General features: G+C 31.7%; 2 protein-coding genes across 2 annotated transcripts; one reads left to right on the top strand and one right to left on the bottom strand.

The window, feature by feature from the left end:
- The first annotated feature begins 695 nt into the window (after positions 1-695).
- Positions 696-5089, top strand: LOTGIDRAFT_209701 (hypothetical protein). The gene is made up of 8 exons (XM_009059823.1): positions 696-751; positions 1676-1775; positions 2002-2150; positions 2430-2554; positions 2778-2874; positions 3226-3373; positions 4404-4507; positions 4749-5089. Exons 2-8 carry the CDS (start codon positions 1745-1747, stop codon positions 4881-4883), a joined length of 789 nt encoding a protein of 262 aa, XP_009058071.1. The 5' UTR covers positions 696-751; positions 1676-1744; the 3' UTR covers positions 4884-5089.
- Positions 5090-5939: 850 nt separating this feature from the next.
- LOTGIDRAFT_182642 (hypothetical protein) lies at positions 5940-18152 on the bottom strand. Its single transcript, XM_009059822.1, has 18 exons — positions 17837-18152; positions 15680-15770; positions 14635-14736; positions 14189-14295; positions 13816-13916; positions 12761-12911; positions 12467-12569; positions 12042-12115; positions 11510-11585; positions 11103-11173; positions 10583-10702; positions 10227-10355; positions 9921-10000; positions 9563-9692; positions 9083-9160; positions 7068-7196; positions 6637-6709; positions 5940-6439 (listed from the first exon to the last, which is right to left on the bottom strand). The coding sequence occupies exons 1-18, from the start codon at positions 18080-18082 to the stop codon at positions 6348-6350; spliced, it is 1953 nt and encodes a 650-aa protein (XP_009058070.1). The 5' UTR covers positions 18083-18152; the 3' UTR covers positions 5940-6347.
- Between the last annotated feature and the right edge of the window lie 989 nt (positions 18153-19141).

Raw genomic sequence — 19141 nt, 5'->3', positions numbered from 1 at the left:
ACAAAAAAGACTTTTTGACCTTTCTTGATCGGGTCACTCATTGGAATTCTGGTGGTAATTCTATCCTAATTTAGCTCATTATGAATTAGTTATGTGAGACAAACTGATATTTTTGCAAGTCATTAGAACACATCTACTTTCTATTCATTTAAGTATTAGCATTTTCATTTTAATAAATGAAAATAGGGGAGCCCATCTTTAAAAGAGAATAAAGGAATTTCTTCCGATTTCCAAATATTTAAAAGTAATTAAAAGTTAAAGTTGGTCGAGAGTAACTTTAAGTTTAGCATTAAATAAGTCAATTTTTAAATAGGTTAAAGATAATTCTATGTGGTACATACGAAATTATAAAATTTAATTTAAAGTTAAAGTTCGTTCGTATCGGAAAATAAGAGTTCAATTACGGTACATATAAACATATTATTTAGTTAATTCTAGAATGGTGCATGCAAAAAAAAGGAACATCTTAAATTACATTTAACTATATAACTTCACCTGAAGCTCTGAAGTAAGCTTAATATTGTGTAATTAATATTTCATATAAGATACGCTATTCACATTAAACATTAATATCATTCCCATTGTTTGTAAGTCTGCATGTAAAAGCTATAATTGTTCAAATCTGAACTCATTTTACTAGAAATCAGTCAGTGAGCAGTGTTCATTGCATTTACTATTAGGTTTTGTGGATAACATGTAAGGTGGCTTGAGTCACCGTAGTAAGTGAAGTATGCCTGACTTTTACCCTTACGTAAGTAAATCATTTATAGGATGTTAAAGCTGTCTGGGAAGTGATTATGAATACCTTGAATTAGGGTAATATTATTTAATGATTGAATATAGACTAACAACCATCCCAGCGGTAAATGAATGAAATTTTTTACACGAGTCCACTGTAACACGTGACAATAAAATGTATAAATATTACCTGTAACCTTCAACTACTTTTTAAAAGTCTGTCATGCGTCTCGGGGTCAATGACATGGTAAATAGTCGTAAAGACAAGAAAATATTTCAAGGTCTCTGTACTACAAACTGTGTTACGCCAAAGATACCATCAAGTTGTCACGACAAAAAACCCAATTCATTGAATGTCCATTCATTGTCACTACATGCGATCTAGGCCGAAACATCTGTCTCTATTTCAGCCTCCATAGCTATTTGGACAGATGTATCCATCTGAGGCCGGAATAGAGGTAGATGTTTCGGACTAGATGGTATCACACATCGACAAATATAGTTGCAAAGAAGCATTCAAAGATGAAACATGACCTTCCCATCATCAGTTACCTGATATAATAAGTTTTAGCATCTAGCAGTTTTACATAATATATTTATTTCACATACTTTATAGGATAATGTCGTTTAATTATTTGCATTAGGCATATTAGCTAAAAGCAGTTTCATTTTCAGCTACCCATAGATTTTTAGAATTCAAATTAGGCCTGTATACATTATAATTATTCTTCTGGACCACTGACGCGATGAATTGGATAGCTGAATTCAAAACCCTATAAATATATTTGGTTTGGCTTAAATTAGGCTGCCTTGGAAAGCAAAAATTTAAATGTCTACCGTATAGCTTTTTCTTGCGCATCAGTTGTCTTGGTTGTTTTATTCCACATTATTATCCTATTTATGACACGTATAAGTCCTATATTTGGTACTTTTTCAGATAAACTTTATCTTCATACTTTATCTGCTCAAGAAATCTGCTTAAAAATTCTACACAACCAAGTTAAGGATGTCTTCAGATAACTGTACATTTATCAAAGGTATGACCTTTTCTTTTCTTTTTTTTTTGGAACATATTACTTACCCTGAGTCGTGTTTAAGGCAAAAAGGATTCAACAATTTTTTGCCCTAACATGTGATCAAAACGAATCCAATGTGAGGTCATACCCGACCCCAACAAAATCGAACAGTATTCTCAAAAATAGCCCCAAAAAGTCAAATTGTGTCAATAGTGTTCCATCGTTATTAATGAATTTATTTTTTCAGCCGGAGCATCAAAAGAAAAAAATTCTCAACATTCGCATGGTCATAGCCACGAACACGAACATGAACATGGTCATTCTCATGAAATATTAGACAGTCCTGGAAGCTATCTGGATCGTGATCGTCCCTTGTATAGAACAGACTGGAATGAGGTACGTCTATTTTGTGAGGACCCGATAACGATGTGCGCTGGAAATACAATATTGATGGCATTTTACTATTGATGCATAAGAAGTCTCTGTAATGTGCCTAATAGCAGACAGTGAAACGATAGCACTGATCCACCATTACCATTTACCTCAAATGTAGTCTTAAGAATAGGATTGATGTTAGAGAAGTAACTTTGTATGGAAAAGTCATAAATGTTTATGTTTGGATCTAACTTTGACCATAAAACCTAAGTTTATTATCCGATCGAATCTTACTTTCAGAGAGCTTTTACAATTGGCATTGGTGGTCCAGTCGGCTCTGGTAAGACAGCTCTAGTATTAGGATTATGTCAGTATTTACGGGAGACCCGTGGTGTTTGTGTTGTAACAAATGATATTTTTACAAGGTTAGTAGGCCACTAATTATTTTTGGGTGGATTTTCATTGTTAAGTGTTAAAGCATAATGATGGAACTAGGGTTTTAAGAAATGTATGGTGATTCAGATTATAAAATAATTTGGCACACCAGTTGTGATCTCTGAAACCCAATTGTCAAGGTCAATGATGATGTGTATATTACAAGATAGGCAGTCGGTGTTCCTATTTTCAAATGGTGGAATTATATTACAGAGAAGACTGGGAGTTTCTAGTGAGAAATAAAGCCCTACCAGAAGAGAGAATGAAAGCTGTTGAAACTGGTGGTTGTCCTCATGCAGCAATCAGGGAGGTACGTCATCTGGTCATCTATAAATAGTAAATGTCATCTTTAAATCGCAACGTCCAGTGCTAGTGACAGTCAAAATCACAGATCAATAAATTTCGCATTGCACACGTTAATACTTTAAAACCAAAATCTAAGGTCGTGCGTGAAGGATTTAATAATAAAAAGGTATATACCGTGTAAATACATGTATTGTGTTGAAGTGCTATTGTATATGTTGCTGAACTGAATTGCACACCAGAAAAACCAAAAACTTGGTCGAACCTCATAAGAATCATCCAAAGATTTGCGCGTATAGGCTGAGATTGTCAAATCAAAAACGTCCGGCATCTCAGTGAATACGCTTTTATCTTCCAGGATTATTCATTGAATATGGAAGAAGTAAAAGTTTTAACCTCAAAATTCAAACCAGAAATAGTATTTATAGAATCGGGTGGTGATAATTTGGCTGCTAATTTTAGCCGTGAACTAGCTGATTATATCATCTATGTTATTGACGTATCTGGTGAGTTGAACAAACTATAAAATTGAATCAAAATAATCGCGTATTGCTTGAATACATCTTTATCTACCACAAACAGAAACAGATTGTATCCATCTGTAGCACGCTCAGAAGATCCGGACACATATACTATAAGGATCACTATATATCCATTCTCAGCAAAACAGAATACCCTAGCTGTTATAAGCATATGTATTATTGGCTGTTACAAGCCTGAGGGTAGCATGGGGGAATACGTACACACGAAAATTATATTGAATGATACGTACAGCTTCGATCTTACTAAATAAAATTGCCATTGTACATTATATAGGTTAATGTCTCTCTTAACTGAATTGAATATGCAAGGGCATCTGTCAACGCCTTAAGTGCGTCTCGCCCTAATGATATCAAGAGAACGACATACCCTACAGCCTCCACTTTTTTTTGAAAAAAAAGATCAGCAGAAAATTTAATGTTCATGACTCAACATTTCACTCTGTTTTCCTTCTGTCAACGCCCACAGTGCGTCTCGCTCCGATAATAAGAGGGCGGTCGACATACCACAACTCTAACAATTTTCTAAAGGACGGAAACCAGATATAAATATTGGTTTTTTTTTAATTACGACATACACTGATACAAACCTTTTATTATCTGTAAGAATTGCAGTAGGCTACAAACACGGTTGGGGATTATGTGATTAACGAGGATAGATAAAAACGCTATCTGGTTACTAACCATAGAGTTATTCCGAGGAGGCATCTTGTCCTTCCAAAGTAATCCCCAATGTTACCATCTAAGGCTACAATCAGTGATATATAAACGCAATAATTGCAATAAACGCCTGAGATTTTCTGAAATTTGAGACAGAGCAGTCGACAGATGTACATTGTGAAATGCAATATTCACAGCTCATCGAGCTCTTAACTGATGGTATATTAAAACGACTATTGGCAAGTCCCTTAACTACAAAAGGTTTATAGTAGTTCCCTGCAGCCCCATTCCATATAACAGGTTACAATTATCATTTCATAATTTATACGAATTTAAGGCGGTGATAAGATACCTCGTAAAGGTGGACCTGGTATAACACAGAGTGATTTATTGGTTATCAATAAAACAGATTTAGCTGAAGCAGTGGGAGCTGATTTGAAGGTGAATCATTTCATTCTTAGCTCCATTTCATCTATTGTGAAATATTATTATGCGTTTTTCAATAATTACCCGTGGTTTACTGATACTTACTTAGTTTTATTGATTTATCAGATTGTAAATGGATTATCAGGTATGTCAACTAATAAGTTCTTATTTTAGCCGAGATGTCGAGAGGCAGAATTCCTTTAATACGAGGCTTACTTACAGGCGTAAATAACTTAAAAACCATCTGTATTTTCAGGTCATGGAAAGAGATGCAGCATTAATGAGACAGAAAGGACCTACAATATTTGCTCAAGCTAAACATAATGTTGGTATCAAAGAGATAGCAGCTAGTATTCTTTTATCATATGAACATCAGACACAGTTTTCATAATGACTTCAATATTGATCAAATTTTCAATTTACTTATTATTATTTTGATGCCATGTGTGCTAAAATACTTCTTTTAAAATGTCCAAGATGTCTATAAATATGTAATATGGCAGAATAGAGTCCGGTCATACATTTACTTGAACTGAACTATTATTACAATGTTTTTAAATTCATTCATTCTCTTATTTTATATTAAATATTCCTAACAATGCGTAGTTATCATTTGAAGGCGATTTGGATTTCCTAATTATTATATCAGCTTTTTAAAAAAGTCTACAGCATTAACACCCTTACAAATTGAGTTGGAACAAAATTAAATAGTATAAAGTATTTAATGTCATCATTCAGCAACTTTTGGCAGTTTCTGAGAATCTGAATAAATGGAACGTATGATTGTGTCGTCTTGGCTTGAGCCATTATATTATACGCCCACATCTCTTTATGTGGACGTATATTGTCGGCACCCCTGTCCGTCCGTCCGTCCGTCAACATTTGCTTGTAAAAACTAGATTTTTTGATGGAATCAAATGAAATTCGGTATATGTGTACATATTCATAAAACGAAGATCAAGTTCGAATTTGAGCTATTTTCCACCATTAGAAGCACAGTTATTGCCCTTGCCCCAAAATCTTGAATATGCTATTACTCTTAGTTTTCAACCGATTTTGATGGAACTTAAAATGGATGTTATTGGACCTAAGTCGAGAGGTTTGAGAAAGTTTATTTTACTTCTGATTAAATTTAAGGATTTGTCAAGATTTATGCCTCTCACGTCAGTTTTGAGGAGCTATCGCCCTTTCACCTCTATACAGTAAGTACTTTTATCAACATCATTTTCTTGTAAACGCTCTAAAATCTAGATTTTTTGATGTAATCAAATGAAATTCGGTATGTGTAGACATATTCATGAAACAACATCAAGTCCGAATTTGAAGCAGAGTTATTGCCCTTGCCCCAAAATCTTGAATATTTATTATCTGCATGCCGTGGTGGGCATATATGGCTGTGGTCCACTATCTTATTGTTGTTGTAACAATGACTTATCAAGTAATTGTTATTTTAAAAGAAGTCTGTCGTTTTTAAGTAATTGGGGATAAATTGTACAAAACTTTGACAATGATCCGTATGCAATGAATAGTTCTCATGAGGAGGAATCTAATTCTTGATATTTCTATCACCACTTACTAATTAAAGTTTTATGTCACAATATTATTCTATTTAATACAGTTTATGATATATTTCCTTGTTTCCAGAAATAATCACAATTTCTTTTCCATATTTCACAAGTGAACATGTTTATTGATTATAAATTAGTCACAATACAGTTTATGAATCACTCTGTTTCTTGTACAATTAACTTGTGGTACACAATTTAACAGCTAAATGTGATATCACAATGATATTTAAAAATTATCACACTGTATCTGGATGGTCATGGATTTTGGTTTCTAAAAACAGAATGGATCACCATGGTTTAGATAAAGGGTGTTCAGGAACATAACCCTTAGCTTTATATATATCATCAGCTACTTCACCATAGGTTCTATCTAGATTTACTGAAATATATAGAAAAATCATATATACAAAACTTTATATTGGATTTGATCTTTATTAAATTTTGAAGTGAATTATTTCCCCTGATCATTTATATCATTGGAAATTTGATATAGTCTATATTAAATTAAGTGAAGTATTCAGCAGTGCCACTTCAGCTACAATATTTGCAAGAAGCATTATAATAATAAATATTTACCCCCATCTATCTCATCAGCATTCTGATTAATTCTTTTATATGCTTCAATACAAAATGCTTGAGTTAATTTGATCTACAAAATAACAGATTATACTATACACCTATCTGTGATATGACAGATGCTAAAAAACACCATGGTCAGGATATTTTGAGATGATACAAAATTGATTAAATCATACAACCTTCCCAATCTTTAGCAAGTTAAAAATACAATAGATAAATTAATAAATAAAATCATAAAGGTATTGTGAATCCAAATAATATATTCAAAATATATTTCTCAAGGAACCATGGCATTTCAAACACTGGTAATCCAATGTTTCATATCATCCACTGGAAACCAGGGAATATTGGCTTTTTTAAAGATAAATTAAGTATAGTCAGGTTGGTCACACACTCATAGAAATGAATCTATCCTTTTTTATACTTACCTCATGTTCAAAATTCCGATGTCCTAAACTAATAGATCTAGTAGTTCTCGATAAACAGGCTGTCATAGCAAATATATCTATAGCTATATCTGATAGCCTTCTTAATATCATTTGTTCATGTAAAATATCCTATAATAATAATATCCTGCTTCAACAACAATTTACTACAATAATAACAACATCCTGCATTAGTGAGAATATCCTGAATTAATAATAATATCCTACAATAATAATATTCGGCAATAATAATAATAAAATCCTGCAGTAATAATAATATTCTGCAATGATAACAATACCCTGCAATAATAACATTGTATCCGACAATAAAACAGTATCCTACAATAATAACAATATCCTACATTAATAACAATATCCTACATCAATAATAATATCCTGCAATAATAACAACATCCTGCATTAGTGAGAATATCCTGAATTAATAATAATATCCTACAATAATAATATTCGGCAATAATAATAATAAAATCCTGCAGTAATAATAATATCCTGCAATGATAACAATACCCTGCAATAATAACATTGTTTCCGACATTAAGCAGTATTCTACAATAAAAACAATATCCTACATTAATAATAATATCCTGCAATAATAACAACATCCTGCATTAGTGAGAATATCCTTAATTAATAATAATATCCTGCAGTAATAATATCCTGTAATAATAACATTGTTTCCGACATTAAACAGTATTCTACAATAAAAACAATATCCTACATTAATAATAATATCCTGCAATAATAACAACATCCTGCATTAGTGAGAATATCCTTAATTAATAATAATATCCTACAATAATAATATTATGCAATAATAATAATAAAATCCTGCAGTAATAATAATATTCTGCAATGATAACAATACCCTGCAATAATAACATTGTATCCGACAATAAAACAGTATCCTACATTAATAAGAATATCCTACATTAATAATAATATGCAATAATAATAATAAAATCCTGCAATAATAACAACATCCTGCATTAGTGAGAATATCCTTAATTAATAATAATATCCTACATTAATAATATTATGCAATAATAATAATAAAATCCTGCAGTAATAATAATATTCTGCAATGATAACAATACCCTGCAATAATAACATTGTTTCCGTCATAAAACAGTATCCTACAATAATAACATTATCCTGCATTAATAATAATATCCTGCAATAATAACAACATCCTGCATTAGTGAGAATATCCTTAATTAATAATAATATTCTGCAATAATAATAATAAAATCCTGCAGTAATAATAATATCCTGAAATAATAACAACATCTTGCAAAAATAATAATAATATCTACAATAATAACAATTTTCTGCAATAATAACAATACCCTGCAAAACTAATGACAACAATACCCTGCAATAATAATAATACCCTGAAATAATAACAATACCCGGCAATATAAATAACAATACCCTGCAATAATAACAATGACCTACAGTAATAACAATACCCTGCAGTAATAACAATACAGTCAAATAATAATAATACCCTGAAATAATAATAATATCCTACAGTAATAACAATACCCTGCAGTAATAACAATACTATCAAATAATAATAATACCCTGAAATAATAATAATATCCTACAGTAATAACAATATCCTATAATAATTTCAGTATCCTGAATTAATATTAAAAACGATATCTTGCAATAATAACAATTCCTTCCAATTATAACAATTCTTGCAATAATAACAATATCCTACTTTGCTAAGTACTATTAAATAGTATGGTTCACCTTCAACATGGGTATCATCAGGTTCCTAATTAGCTTCCTATACTTGTCCGCTTTGGGTTTAACTAAGGCAAGGTTGATGACAATTTCATCATTTGACTCATTTTAGCTCAGAAGTTCCGAAAAATTCCACCATCTTGTGCTCTTTCTATTCATAGACAAGTATAAAACTCTACTTTCTAAGCTATATTTTGTCCAAGAATAGTCATGAATTAGATTCATGCGACAATCTTAACACTTACATTTCCATATCGCTCTAAAACAATTTCTACTGTACTCTTTAATAAGTATACAGACTTCTCTAGCTTCTCTGAATAAGGCTGGAAACAGAAAACAATATTGATAATATATTGGGAGGGCTGTTGCTCAATAGATTACATTACAGTGTTGTGACATATTTAGCTGTTGGCACATGGATAAGTTTAGATAAAAGTTCAAATATTAACATCAATTGAAGCATAAATAAATCAGCATTACATTATTAGTTATGCAGGCTTCTCCCTTAGGAAGCAATACTGGCATTTCAAATCAAAGAGTCGCATCAAGCTTGAATATTTCAATTCATCTCTATGCTAAATATTGTGAATAAAGAAAAGGGAATGGATTGAATCCCAACAATCTTCTTGAAATTACATTTCCAAAATATTTTTGAAAGTCAAGTAATCAATAGTTAATTCTTCAAAATTATGAAGAAATTTAGAATCAGCTAAGACATGACTTACCCACAATAATTGATGTACATTATTACCTAAGTATAATAATTGTGCTTTATCAGATAGACCTCTACCTTGTAGTTTACTTATAGCAGTAGTTAAAACAAACTTGGGGTTTTGTAGTGGGTTCCGTAATTTCCTAAAAGTAACAACAATTATATAATCATACCAAAAATTTTCTTAAAACAACATTGGTAACATTTTTCTTCAAACTACATGTATTTATTCTATCAATTCCAACAACTATACTGTAATGCAACTGCCTACGCTCATCACACACACCAACAGAAACATGTCACATTTCATTTACTGTATATAATTGTTAAAAGGTGGAAAGTGTATAATGCAAATATATCTACATACATACATAATCATTTCCTTCATTTCTCTACCAGCAAATTTTATACTTTCTAAAGATATTAATAATCTTAAAATCTCATTAGTACCCTGGAAAATATACAGGTATACAAAAGTATATTCAAGAAGATAAAAAAGCAAATCAGACTTACTGGTCTTGACGTGACTAGTTTGACTGATTCTATTTCATTAATATTGTAGGTCCTTTGTAAGCACTGATCCTTATTTGTCTTAAGTAACAGATATATCTATCTGATAACAAGGGTTGAATATCACCACTGACTTGGACCCATGCCAGTATACTTTATCATCATACCTCAAATATTGACAGTATTCTAGCATCCCTTAACATTCTTTCATAGGGATAATCTTTCATATATCCCATACCACCAACTATCTGTAGACATTCATTAACACACTGCCATGTAGCTTCCGAACTAAAAACCTGACGATGAATGACAATATTCTTGTTATATATGAGGAATTTTATTACACTGATCTTTAATAACCTATTTAATAGCTGTTTTGATTAATGAGAATAAATTATGACATCTTGGATTAGAATTACACAGATGATTACCATGTATGACAGTTGTAGTAAGAAAAAACCATAAAGCATGTATTTTGATCAGATTGCAGCCACAATTCTGTTGTTTATCAAATATTACTGACCTTAACAATAGCAGCTTCTAATGAAACATCTGGTTCTTCATATAGATCTATAAATCCTGCTGTTAAATACGCCATACTTTCCATAACATATATCTGTGTGGCTATTTTGCCAAATTTCTCCTATAATTAAACACGGTTTTCAAAATAAGCTGTTGTCACAGAATATGATTTGAAATGAAATAAAAATGGAGTTTTACATCTTAAAATGAAGATGAGAAATGCAATGCAGTGTGCAATAAAGGAATTTTTGCCAGAACGTAAGAATTTCACTTTTTCAATTGTAACGGTTGAGATCTTTAAATGTGCACTGCCTGAAAAAGCAGGAACTTAGTTTATGGTCCCATCTAAACAACTAAATACTTCTTCAAAGACGGCATCATTGACATTAGAAAAGCATTATACCCCTCATTTTGAAATGATAGAAATGTGCAAAGTATAAAATTCAACCCTGTATGAGGATTGGGAGGGTTCAATAAGGTAAAAGGGAGCTGGCTATATGATTAGCATACCAAAGACCTACCTTAATCATACCAAAATGAGCTATTGGTTGATGAAATTGTTTTCGTGATGTAGCATGTTCAGTTGTCATACCTAAAACAGATATAAAGGCATCTTATAATCTAAATACGTGCTCTTTCAAGAAAAAAGAAAAATAAACCTTTTTGAAGCCATTTTTGACAGTCTGAATTATATATTTTCTATTCTATGGATATGTTTAAGTAGGTTTATTCACAGAAAATATTGGTAGAATAGATCAGTAACTATATTAACTATTTTAATGGAATAGTTAATATTTTCCAATCAGAGAGGACATAGTATATAAGAGAAAGTTTTTTTAGTATAGGTAAATAACCTAATCTTTCTTCTGCTAAAAGTGGGCATCATTTACCAGCCAACCAACCAACTGGAAAATAATATGTAGCCTACCTAGTAATTTCTTTAATGCTCCAGCTGAGGAACTTCCCATACTAAATCTTCCACTATTTAAAACATTCATAGCTATCTATATATTACAAATACATTGATTAAAAAATACTGATTATTTCAACCCATTGGACATGGTATGTTAGAAAACAAAGTCCCATACCCAGAATTCCAAGTAATATTAACTTGAAGGGTACAACATTAACGTCACATATCACTTGTTAAAAGCTGCAACGAAAAGCTACTCAGGATATATCCCTAGTATTAAAAGGGATAAGCAACACTTAATTTTGTGGTACATTAATATTTGAATTGAATTTAGGCCGTGGTTAAATTGTTATCTGTGATCTATGATGGTATGGTATAGAAGTAGTTAAGACTTTCCAAAATCCTGTACATCTTGTTTTTTTGATTTAACCAGAGCTCATCTTAGATGCTGATATCTGTTTTGAATATGAAATCGCCTCATAACATGAAAACTGGGTCTACAAAATAATTTCCTATTACTACTGAGAAACAATTAAAAGAACTTTACCTTAAAACCCTTACCAACTTCACCAATAACATTTTCTACAGGAATTGGTGTATCTTCAAAATGTACTTCACATGCTGTAGAAGAGATGGAATTATAACAATTACTATGCTCTTTTCTATTTCTTCTGATAAAAACTCAAACTACACATTGTAATTTTCAAAAATATATCTGACATGAAATCATGAGTTTGGTCAAAAAATAACCCAGTCAATTTGCAATCTTTTTTTTTCTCTTTATGGTAATTCACAAGATGCATAATAAGAACTTTAGTAGTTATATTAAATGTGAGATTTCATTCATAAAATGTTATTTTAATGTCTCATTTCATAATTTCAGACAATCATTGAAACACCCTGTACATCAAAAGAATTTCACATAAATTTTAGCCTAATGATTACAGTGTGATGATACAAATCTAAACTTACTATTAGATCCTCTAATGCCTAGTTTATCTTCAGGTCTACCACTAGTTACTCCCCCAAACTCTCTTTCTACTATAAATGCTGTAATTTTATCTTCTTTTTCTCCCTACCATAAAATATCCAGACTTACATAGACAAAATGTGTACTTAATATATTAGGAGACACTGGGCCTTATTTTGAAACAAGTATTTTGGTACATATTAAATGCATTAACACAATGTACTGTAATAATGGCTTCACATTTAAGATTATCAGACTCCTTTAATAAATATGCTGAAATACCTTGTTTTGTTTACCTTATCATTAATGATTTCAGTTTTGGCGAACACGGTAAAAAGATCAGCAATTCCACCATTTGAGATCCAAATTTTACTTCCATTTAAAAAATAAAGTTGGCCATCTTCAGATAGTGTAGCTTTAGTTCTAATAGAAGCTGCATCACTTCCACTACAGAAATAAAACACGTGATAATATCAATAGACATATTTCATAGGCTGCTTTTAAAGACATAACAACATAGGCTTGCGGCAAGTCTCACAAGCAAATACGCCCACCAGCAGCTTGATAAAGAGCTAAATGTGAACTGTAAAACAAATTCTATATCGTAGCTAAAAAACGCGATATCAGAGTTTTATGCGATATCTCTAAATCATCGGATCGTCACCAAATTCAATAGTGCACATCTTCATAATGATATTGACACACATACAAAAGATCAAAGAATCAATATAGAATTGTAGTCTGTAGAGTGAGCACAAGCCAAAAAAGTGAAAAAAAAAAACAAATGCGATATCAGAGTTTTATGCAATATTTCTCAAGCAAATCATCAGATCATCACCAAATTCAATAGTGCACATCTTCATAATGAATCAATATAGAATTGTAGTCTGTAGAGTGAGCACGAGATAAATGTGAATACCTATTCATATTACAATACCGAGCAAAAGAAAATATCAAACATAAAGGAATATGTTAGGTTTATAATGATTAATTTACAAATTGAGATCATGAATGTCATGAATTAGAACGAAAATGAATTGTCTAAATTGTCCACAATACACAATTATACCTTTGTTTTTGGGGTATAGTCAAGTGAAAATGGTTAAAACGATTTTTTGCCTGGTAGTTCTAAAAGCAAATTATTCCTGAAGTCAAAAAACAATCTCTTACTCTTTCTAACATCAATACCTTATCTGATACAAGGTGATTCTTCTAAATATATCAATATTTAGCTCAAGAACACACTAAAACACCATTCTCAAATATTTAACAAAATAAAATGTCATGAAGCAAAGTGTCCTTTTAAAAGAAATAAACCAAACAGAACCAATTTCACAAAGAAATATCTAACCTGGATGGCTCAGTCAGACAGAAAGCAGCTACCAATTCACCAGTAGCTAATTTGGGTAAATATTTCTGTTTTTGGGCTTCATTTCCAGCTTGTAAGATTGCCTGAAATTTATAATCAATTAGGTAAGAGTGGATGTAACAACAACATATAATTGAAGTTACGAAAGCACAGGCCTAGGGTTAAGTTTAGGGTTAATGGTGTCATAAGCAGTCAACGAAATGTGATGAAACCATACTGCTGAGACAACTTGCACACAAGACGAATGACTGAGCTATTGAGCATCTTGTGCGTTAGACTTTTTGATTTTCTTTATAAATAGACTAGAAAATATAACACATAGCATCAATGTTCAAAGTGTTAAAAAAAAATCTACCTTTAATCCTATAGTTTGATGACCAGCTAATGTAACAGATATAGCTCCATCTCTACCAGTTACTTCAGCTAGTCTGGCATATTTAGTAGCATCTAATCCTAGACCACCTGCAAGATATAGTAGTAACAAAAATCAAATGCAAACCGTAAATGTCAAAGATTAAAAGCAAACCAAATCAATGAGGTAGAAACAGCTGTCTTGGATCATTGAAAATAGACAATAACGACTAAGTAAATTGTAAGCAGAGAGAGCTATTCCCAACTGTAAAATTCAGTATAAGCGTATATATTTGACAAACCTAAACAAAATGAAAGTAGAATGGATACTTTAAGAATCAATTGCAAAATCAAAAAGGTAAACTTTTCATATAAGAAAGTCTAGATTTTGGTTGTAATAACAAAAATACTCAATAAGAAGTCAAACATTCTAAATATTATATCTTTTACCATATTCAACAGGAATCTGTTGACCAAACATTCCTATCTCTTTTAATACTTCTAGAACTTTGTCTGGTATTTTGGCATTTTCATCAATTGCTTTGGAATCCACTAAATAAAGAGAATAAAAGATAGCTTGCCAGGCAAGGTAACACACGCCCACTGGCAGCTGTCAGAAATGATAAAGTATGAATTTTCTCATCTTAAAGAAATTCTAATAGTTTGAATTCATTGATATATATATTTACTGTCAGTTATTTATGCTGAGAAATTCCAATAATCCAAATACATCAAATTATCTCATCAATATACATGATCACACCATGTTTCATTAAAATCAATTGAAAACTGTAGTCTCTATTGTGTTCACAAGAAATGTTGACAGACCAACGGGCCAACGGACAGGGGCAATATACGTCAACATTTTCATGTCTATGTCTTTTCGTGTACAATGTTTAATCTATAAATAAGTCGAGAAAAACATGTTGTATAGATACTTGGTGGTATAATTAACTTCTCTTAGTATTTATCTTTAATATCAATTCATTATAACTAGTGACAATTCCTTCAAAGAACAATGATTTCCAAAAAGATAGAGACTGACAAAGTAAGATAACTAAAACGTAATAGTGATTTATTGTGTCACGTGACCTCGTGCACTGAAATATATTCTAGCAGATGACACTTGGAAATCCAATCAGAGCTTGGGATTATAAGGAATTTTGGCCGATAAAAAATTGTTATATTTGGTAATAACTGAAATCCGCCATTTGTATATTTATTATGATAGAAATGAATAATAAATTTGACATGGCTTTGAAACAACATGAAAAATTCTGCAGGTTGACGTTGTAGGAATAACCTATGTTTATCAAAACATGTAATTGCAGAGGTCATTCGAGGTCACACATGTAAATTATTAATCATTTCTGGAGATGCAAGAAAAATAGGTTAGCACGAAATTAGGTTACTCGACTGTATCTGAACAAATGGGGATATTGTCTGTATACCATACTGTATGTCTTGACTTCATTGAATCTTAAAAGCAACAAACCTTGTTCATCAAAATATTTTTCTAAATGATTAACAATTCCATTGACTTCTGCAAAATCATTCTGATCAATTTGAGGAAAATTTAACCAGTCCTGCAAGAGATAAAAATTGTTCAAAAAATGCTCATTTCATTCTGGTACAAAAGTAATGGTGTTCATTGATATAACCTATATTCGTGTATTTAAGGATTTAACACAGAATTTCGCCAGATTTGAAAAACAGAATTTTTTTTTTGAAGTTTCCTCAGATATTCTATAATATAATTAAAATTGGTTTGTTTCGATTTTCTTCATGAATCCCTCACTTTGGCCCATATTTCATATTTCATGAGTAACCAACTCAACAACGGCGGCAAAATGCCTCACCTATTTTCTTGTACAATGTTTGACCCATAAAACAAGAAACCCAATGGCATAATTAACTGTTCTTAGTATTTATCTTTAATATTTCATTATAACTAATGACAATTCCTTCAAAGATAAATAATTCAAGAAAAAAATTTTGACAGACAAAATTAGACAAGTAAAACGTAAGATTGATTTATTGCTAAAAGTCATTGAAACTACATAAGAATATGGCCCACATTGTGTTCCATAGAATTTTTCTGCTGACACGGAATCTGCTAGTTTGTCATGTGAAGTCGTAAAGTCATTGAAACTACATAAGAATATGGCCCACATTGTGTTCCATAGAATTTTTCTGCTGACACAGAATCTGCTAGTTTGTCATGTGACGTCGTTCGCAGACGACACTTGGAATTCCGAATACAGCTAGGGATTATAAGGAAATTCGGCAGATAAAAAATAGTGAGATTTGGTAATTTATAACTGAAATCCACCATTTTGTTTATGTCAAAGTATACATTACCGGTACTACATTTACCTTGCTTGAAACTACTGGATTCATTCTGCTAGCTGATAGTGTGCAGACAACCCTTGTTTATCAAAAGAAGCAAATGCGGAGGTCATGCGAGGTCGCTCATGTAAATTATTAATCATTTCCGGAGATGCACGAAAAATAGGTTAACATGAAATTAGGTTACCGGTACTCGACTGTTTATACTTTAATGGGGATGAGACATGAAACCTTTTGCCAATAAATCCATAGGCACTCTAATTCTATAGTGAAATTAGGTCTAATACCTATAAAGTGAAATTTTAAAGAAATTTAAGACAGTTATCAAATACCATATAATCATACAAGTCAAGTAACCTAATTTCGTGGAAACCTATTATTCGTGGATTTCCGAAAAGTTTAATAATTTACATGAGCGACCTTCGCATTAGTTTGTTTTTATAAACATGGGTTTTCTGTACAATATCAGCTAGTAGAATGAATCCAGTAGTTTCAAGCAAGGTAAAATGTATTAATGTATACTTTGACAAATACAAAATGGCGGATTTCACTTATTACCAAACGTCACCATTTTTTATCGGCCTAATTTCATTATAATCCCGAGCGGTAATCGGAATTCCAAATGTCGTCTGCTAGAATATAATCCAACGAATGAAGTCACGTGATCAAGTAGCGGATTCCGTGTCAGCAGAAAATTTCTATGGAACACAAAGTGGACCATATTCTTATGTTGTTTCAGTGACTTTTAGCAATAAATCACGCTACGTATCTTATTTTGTCAGTCACTATTTTTTTGAATGAATTGTCACTAGTTATAATGAATTGATATTAAAGATAAATACTAAGAGAAGTTAATTATGTCACTGGGTAACCATACGACGCGTTTTTCTATACTTATTTATAGAGCAAACATTGTACACGAAAATAGGTGACGCATTCTGCCGCCGTTGCCGAGTTGGTTGCTCATGAAATATGGGTCAAAGTGAAGGATTCATAAAGAAAATAAACCAATTTTAATTATTTTATAGAATATCTGAGGAAACATCTAGGACATAAAAAAAAATTCGTTTTTGTTAACTTTGACGAAATTCAGTGATGAATCCTTATATCCACGAAAATAGATTAGGCTACAACACTGTAGGTTAATGCAGATAAGTGAAATAAGACTCTTAAATCAGCTACCGGGTAGGCTATTAGAATTAGGGCCTACCAATATCATGACTGTTTTTGATAATGGTATTTAATATTTGTGTAAGTTAGCATTGTCGTTCATATTAATGTCAACTTAGCTACAAACTCTTACCTTCTGAAATCTTCCCAAGAAAAGGTTTTTTGTGAAGGGGTTGTTTGTTACACCAATTTTATTACTGTGAAGTTTCACGGTTTTGGCCTCCCCACTTGGTGAGGTTATTTCATTTTCAACTTCTTTCTCTGTCAAATCTGATTTCTGTGACCGCCACCGATTGATTGACAGGCATCTGGTATGACTGTTATAAGTCAGACGTAAAGGTCTGTAGCATTTTTGAATAAATTTTGGCTTTGAAAGCATTATTTTCAATGTTTATCACTTCAGTTTTAGTAAGTCGGCAAAGGTGAAAGTTCAGTTCAGTTCTCCCGTGAAGGAGGCAAAACGAGTCTATACAGGGAGCATTCATTGTACAGTAGTACCTGTCTGTAGCGACCACTTTTAAGTTCTTACATTTTGAATCGATATTTCACACTGTTTTGAGGATTGCATGTTGATGTCTGAATTACATATCAAATCTATCAATAGGCTTAAGGAAAAATTTTACTAATTCTCTTAGCTCACCTTTTGATGCCATAAAACGGGGTGTCTTGAGCCGTTTTTTTAACATTTTTTAAACATTTTTTTAACATTTTTGTTAATTTTTTTCGGGAATAACTTAGACCATTTATTTTCAGTTCGTAGATTAGTTATACCCTTACCTTTACCATGGTGAACAAATCTAAACAGTGACATAAACCATGTTTGATATTTTTATACAATAGTGCAGAGGCCCACTTCATGAGGTGAATAGGCTCAGTAAATTTTTTATATAGGAAAACTGTATAAAACTTGAAATGGGAATCAGGTTAGCATTTGATGTTGAATTGGGCCATTTAATATTAAATAAAAAAAAATGAACATAACAGGTTGATTTAAGTGACAAAAAAACAACAATGTTAAAGCTATTATGGCCGGTTATCAAGAACTCCTTAAAGGGGTCGTAAAAATGTTTTCTAAATTTCTTATGTGTATAGGAGACACTGATAGTATCAATCTGCCACATTCCAATTTTCAAGTGGCTCTTGCAATTCCACTAAAACTAAGCGATTTATGATGCCACCATGGCAAAAGCTGATATATAAGGACCTTTGGGATGGTGACATCATAAAACACCTAATTTTAGTGGAATTGGCAGAACAAATGTCTAATCAAAAATTGGAATGGTGCAAATTGATGCTATGAGTGTACTGGATACACAAGCAAATTTTTACACCTCTTTACAGTCCCTTTAACAAAAAACAATGTATAATTTAATTCATTCTATGTCTTTTTACCGATAGACAATAATATCGTGGGTGACCTCGTATATGCCATGTTTGA

This window comes from Lottia gigantea (genome assembly GCF_000327385.1).
Source record: "Lottia gigantea unplaced genomic scaffold LOTGIsca_4, whole genome shotgun sequence".
Classification (NCBI taxonomy): domain Eukaryota; kingdom Metazoa; phylum Mollusca; class Gastropoda; family Lottiidae; genus Lottia; species Lottia gigantea.
This window is presented reverse-complemented; position numbering and strand designations above follow the sequence as displayed.

Excerpts from the sequence above, each read along its gene's own strand:
- LOTGIDRAFT_209701 (XM_009059823.1), top strand. The coding sequence starts at position 1,745 with ATGTCTTCAGATAACTGTACATTTATCAAAG. Across the intron at positions 1,776-2,001 it reads TAACTGTACATTTATCAAAG|CCGGAGCATCAAAAGAAAAA; the intron begins GTATGACCTTTT and ends TTATTTTTTCAG. Across the intron at positions 3,374-4,403 it reads CTATGTTATTGACGTATCTG|GCGGTGATAAGATACCTCGT; the intron begins GTGAGTTGAACA and ends TACGAATTTAAG.
- LOTGIDRAFT_182642 (XM_009059822.1), bottom strand. The coding sequence starts at position 18,082 with ATGCTTTCAAAGCCAAAATTTATTCAAAAATGCTACAGACCTTTACGT. Across the intron at positions 10,703-11,102 it reads CTCATTTTGGTATGATTAAG|GAGAAATTTGGCAAAATAGC; the intron begins GTAGGTCTTTGG and ends GTTTAATTATAG. Across the intron at positions 10,001-10,226 it reads GAATACTGTCAATATTTGAG|GGTACTAATGAGATTTTAAG; the intron begins GTATGATGATAA and ends TATATTTTCCAG.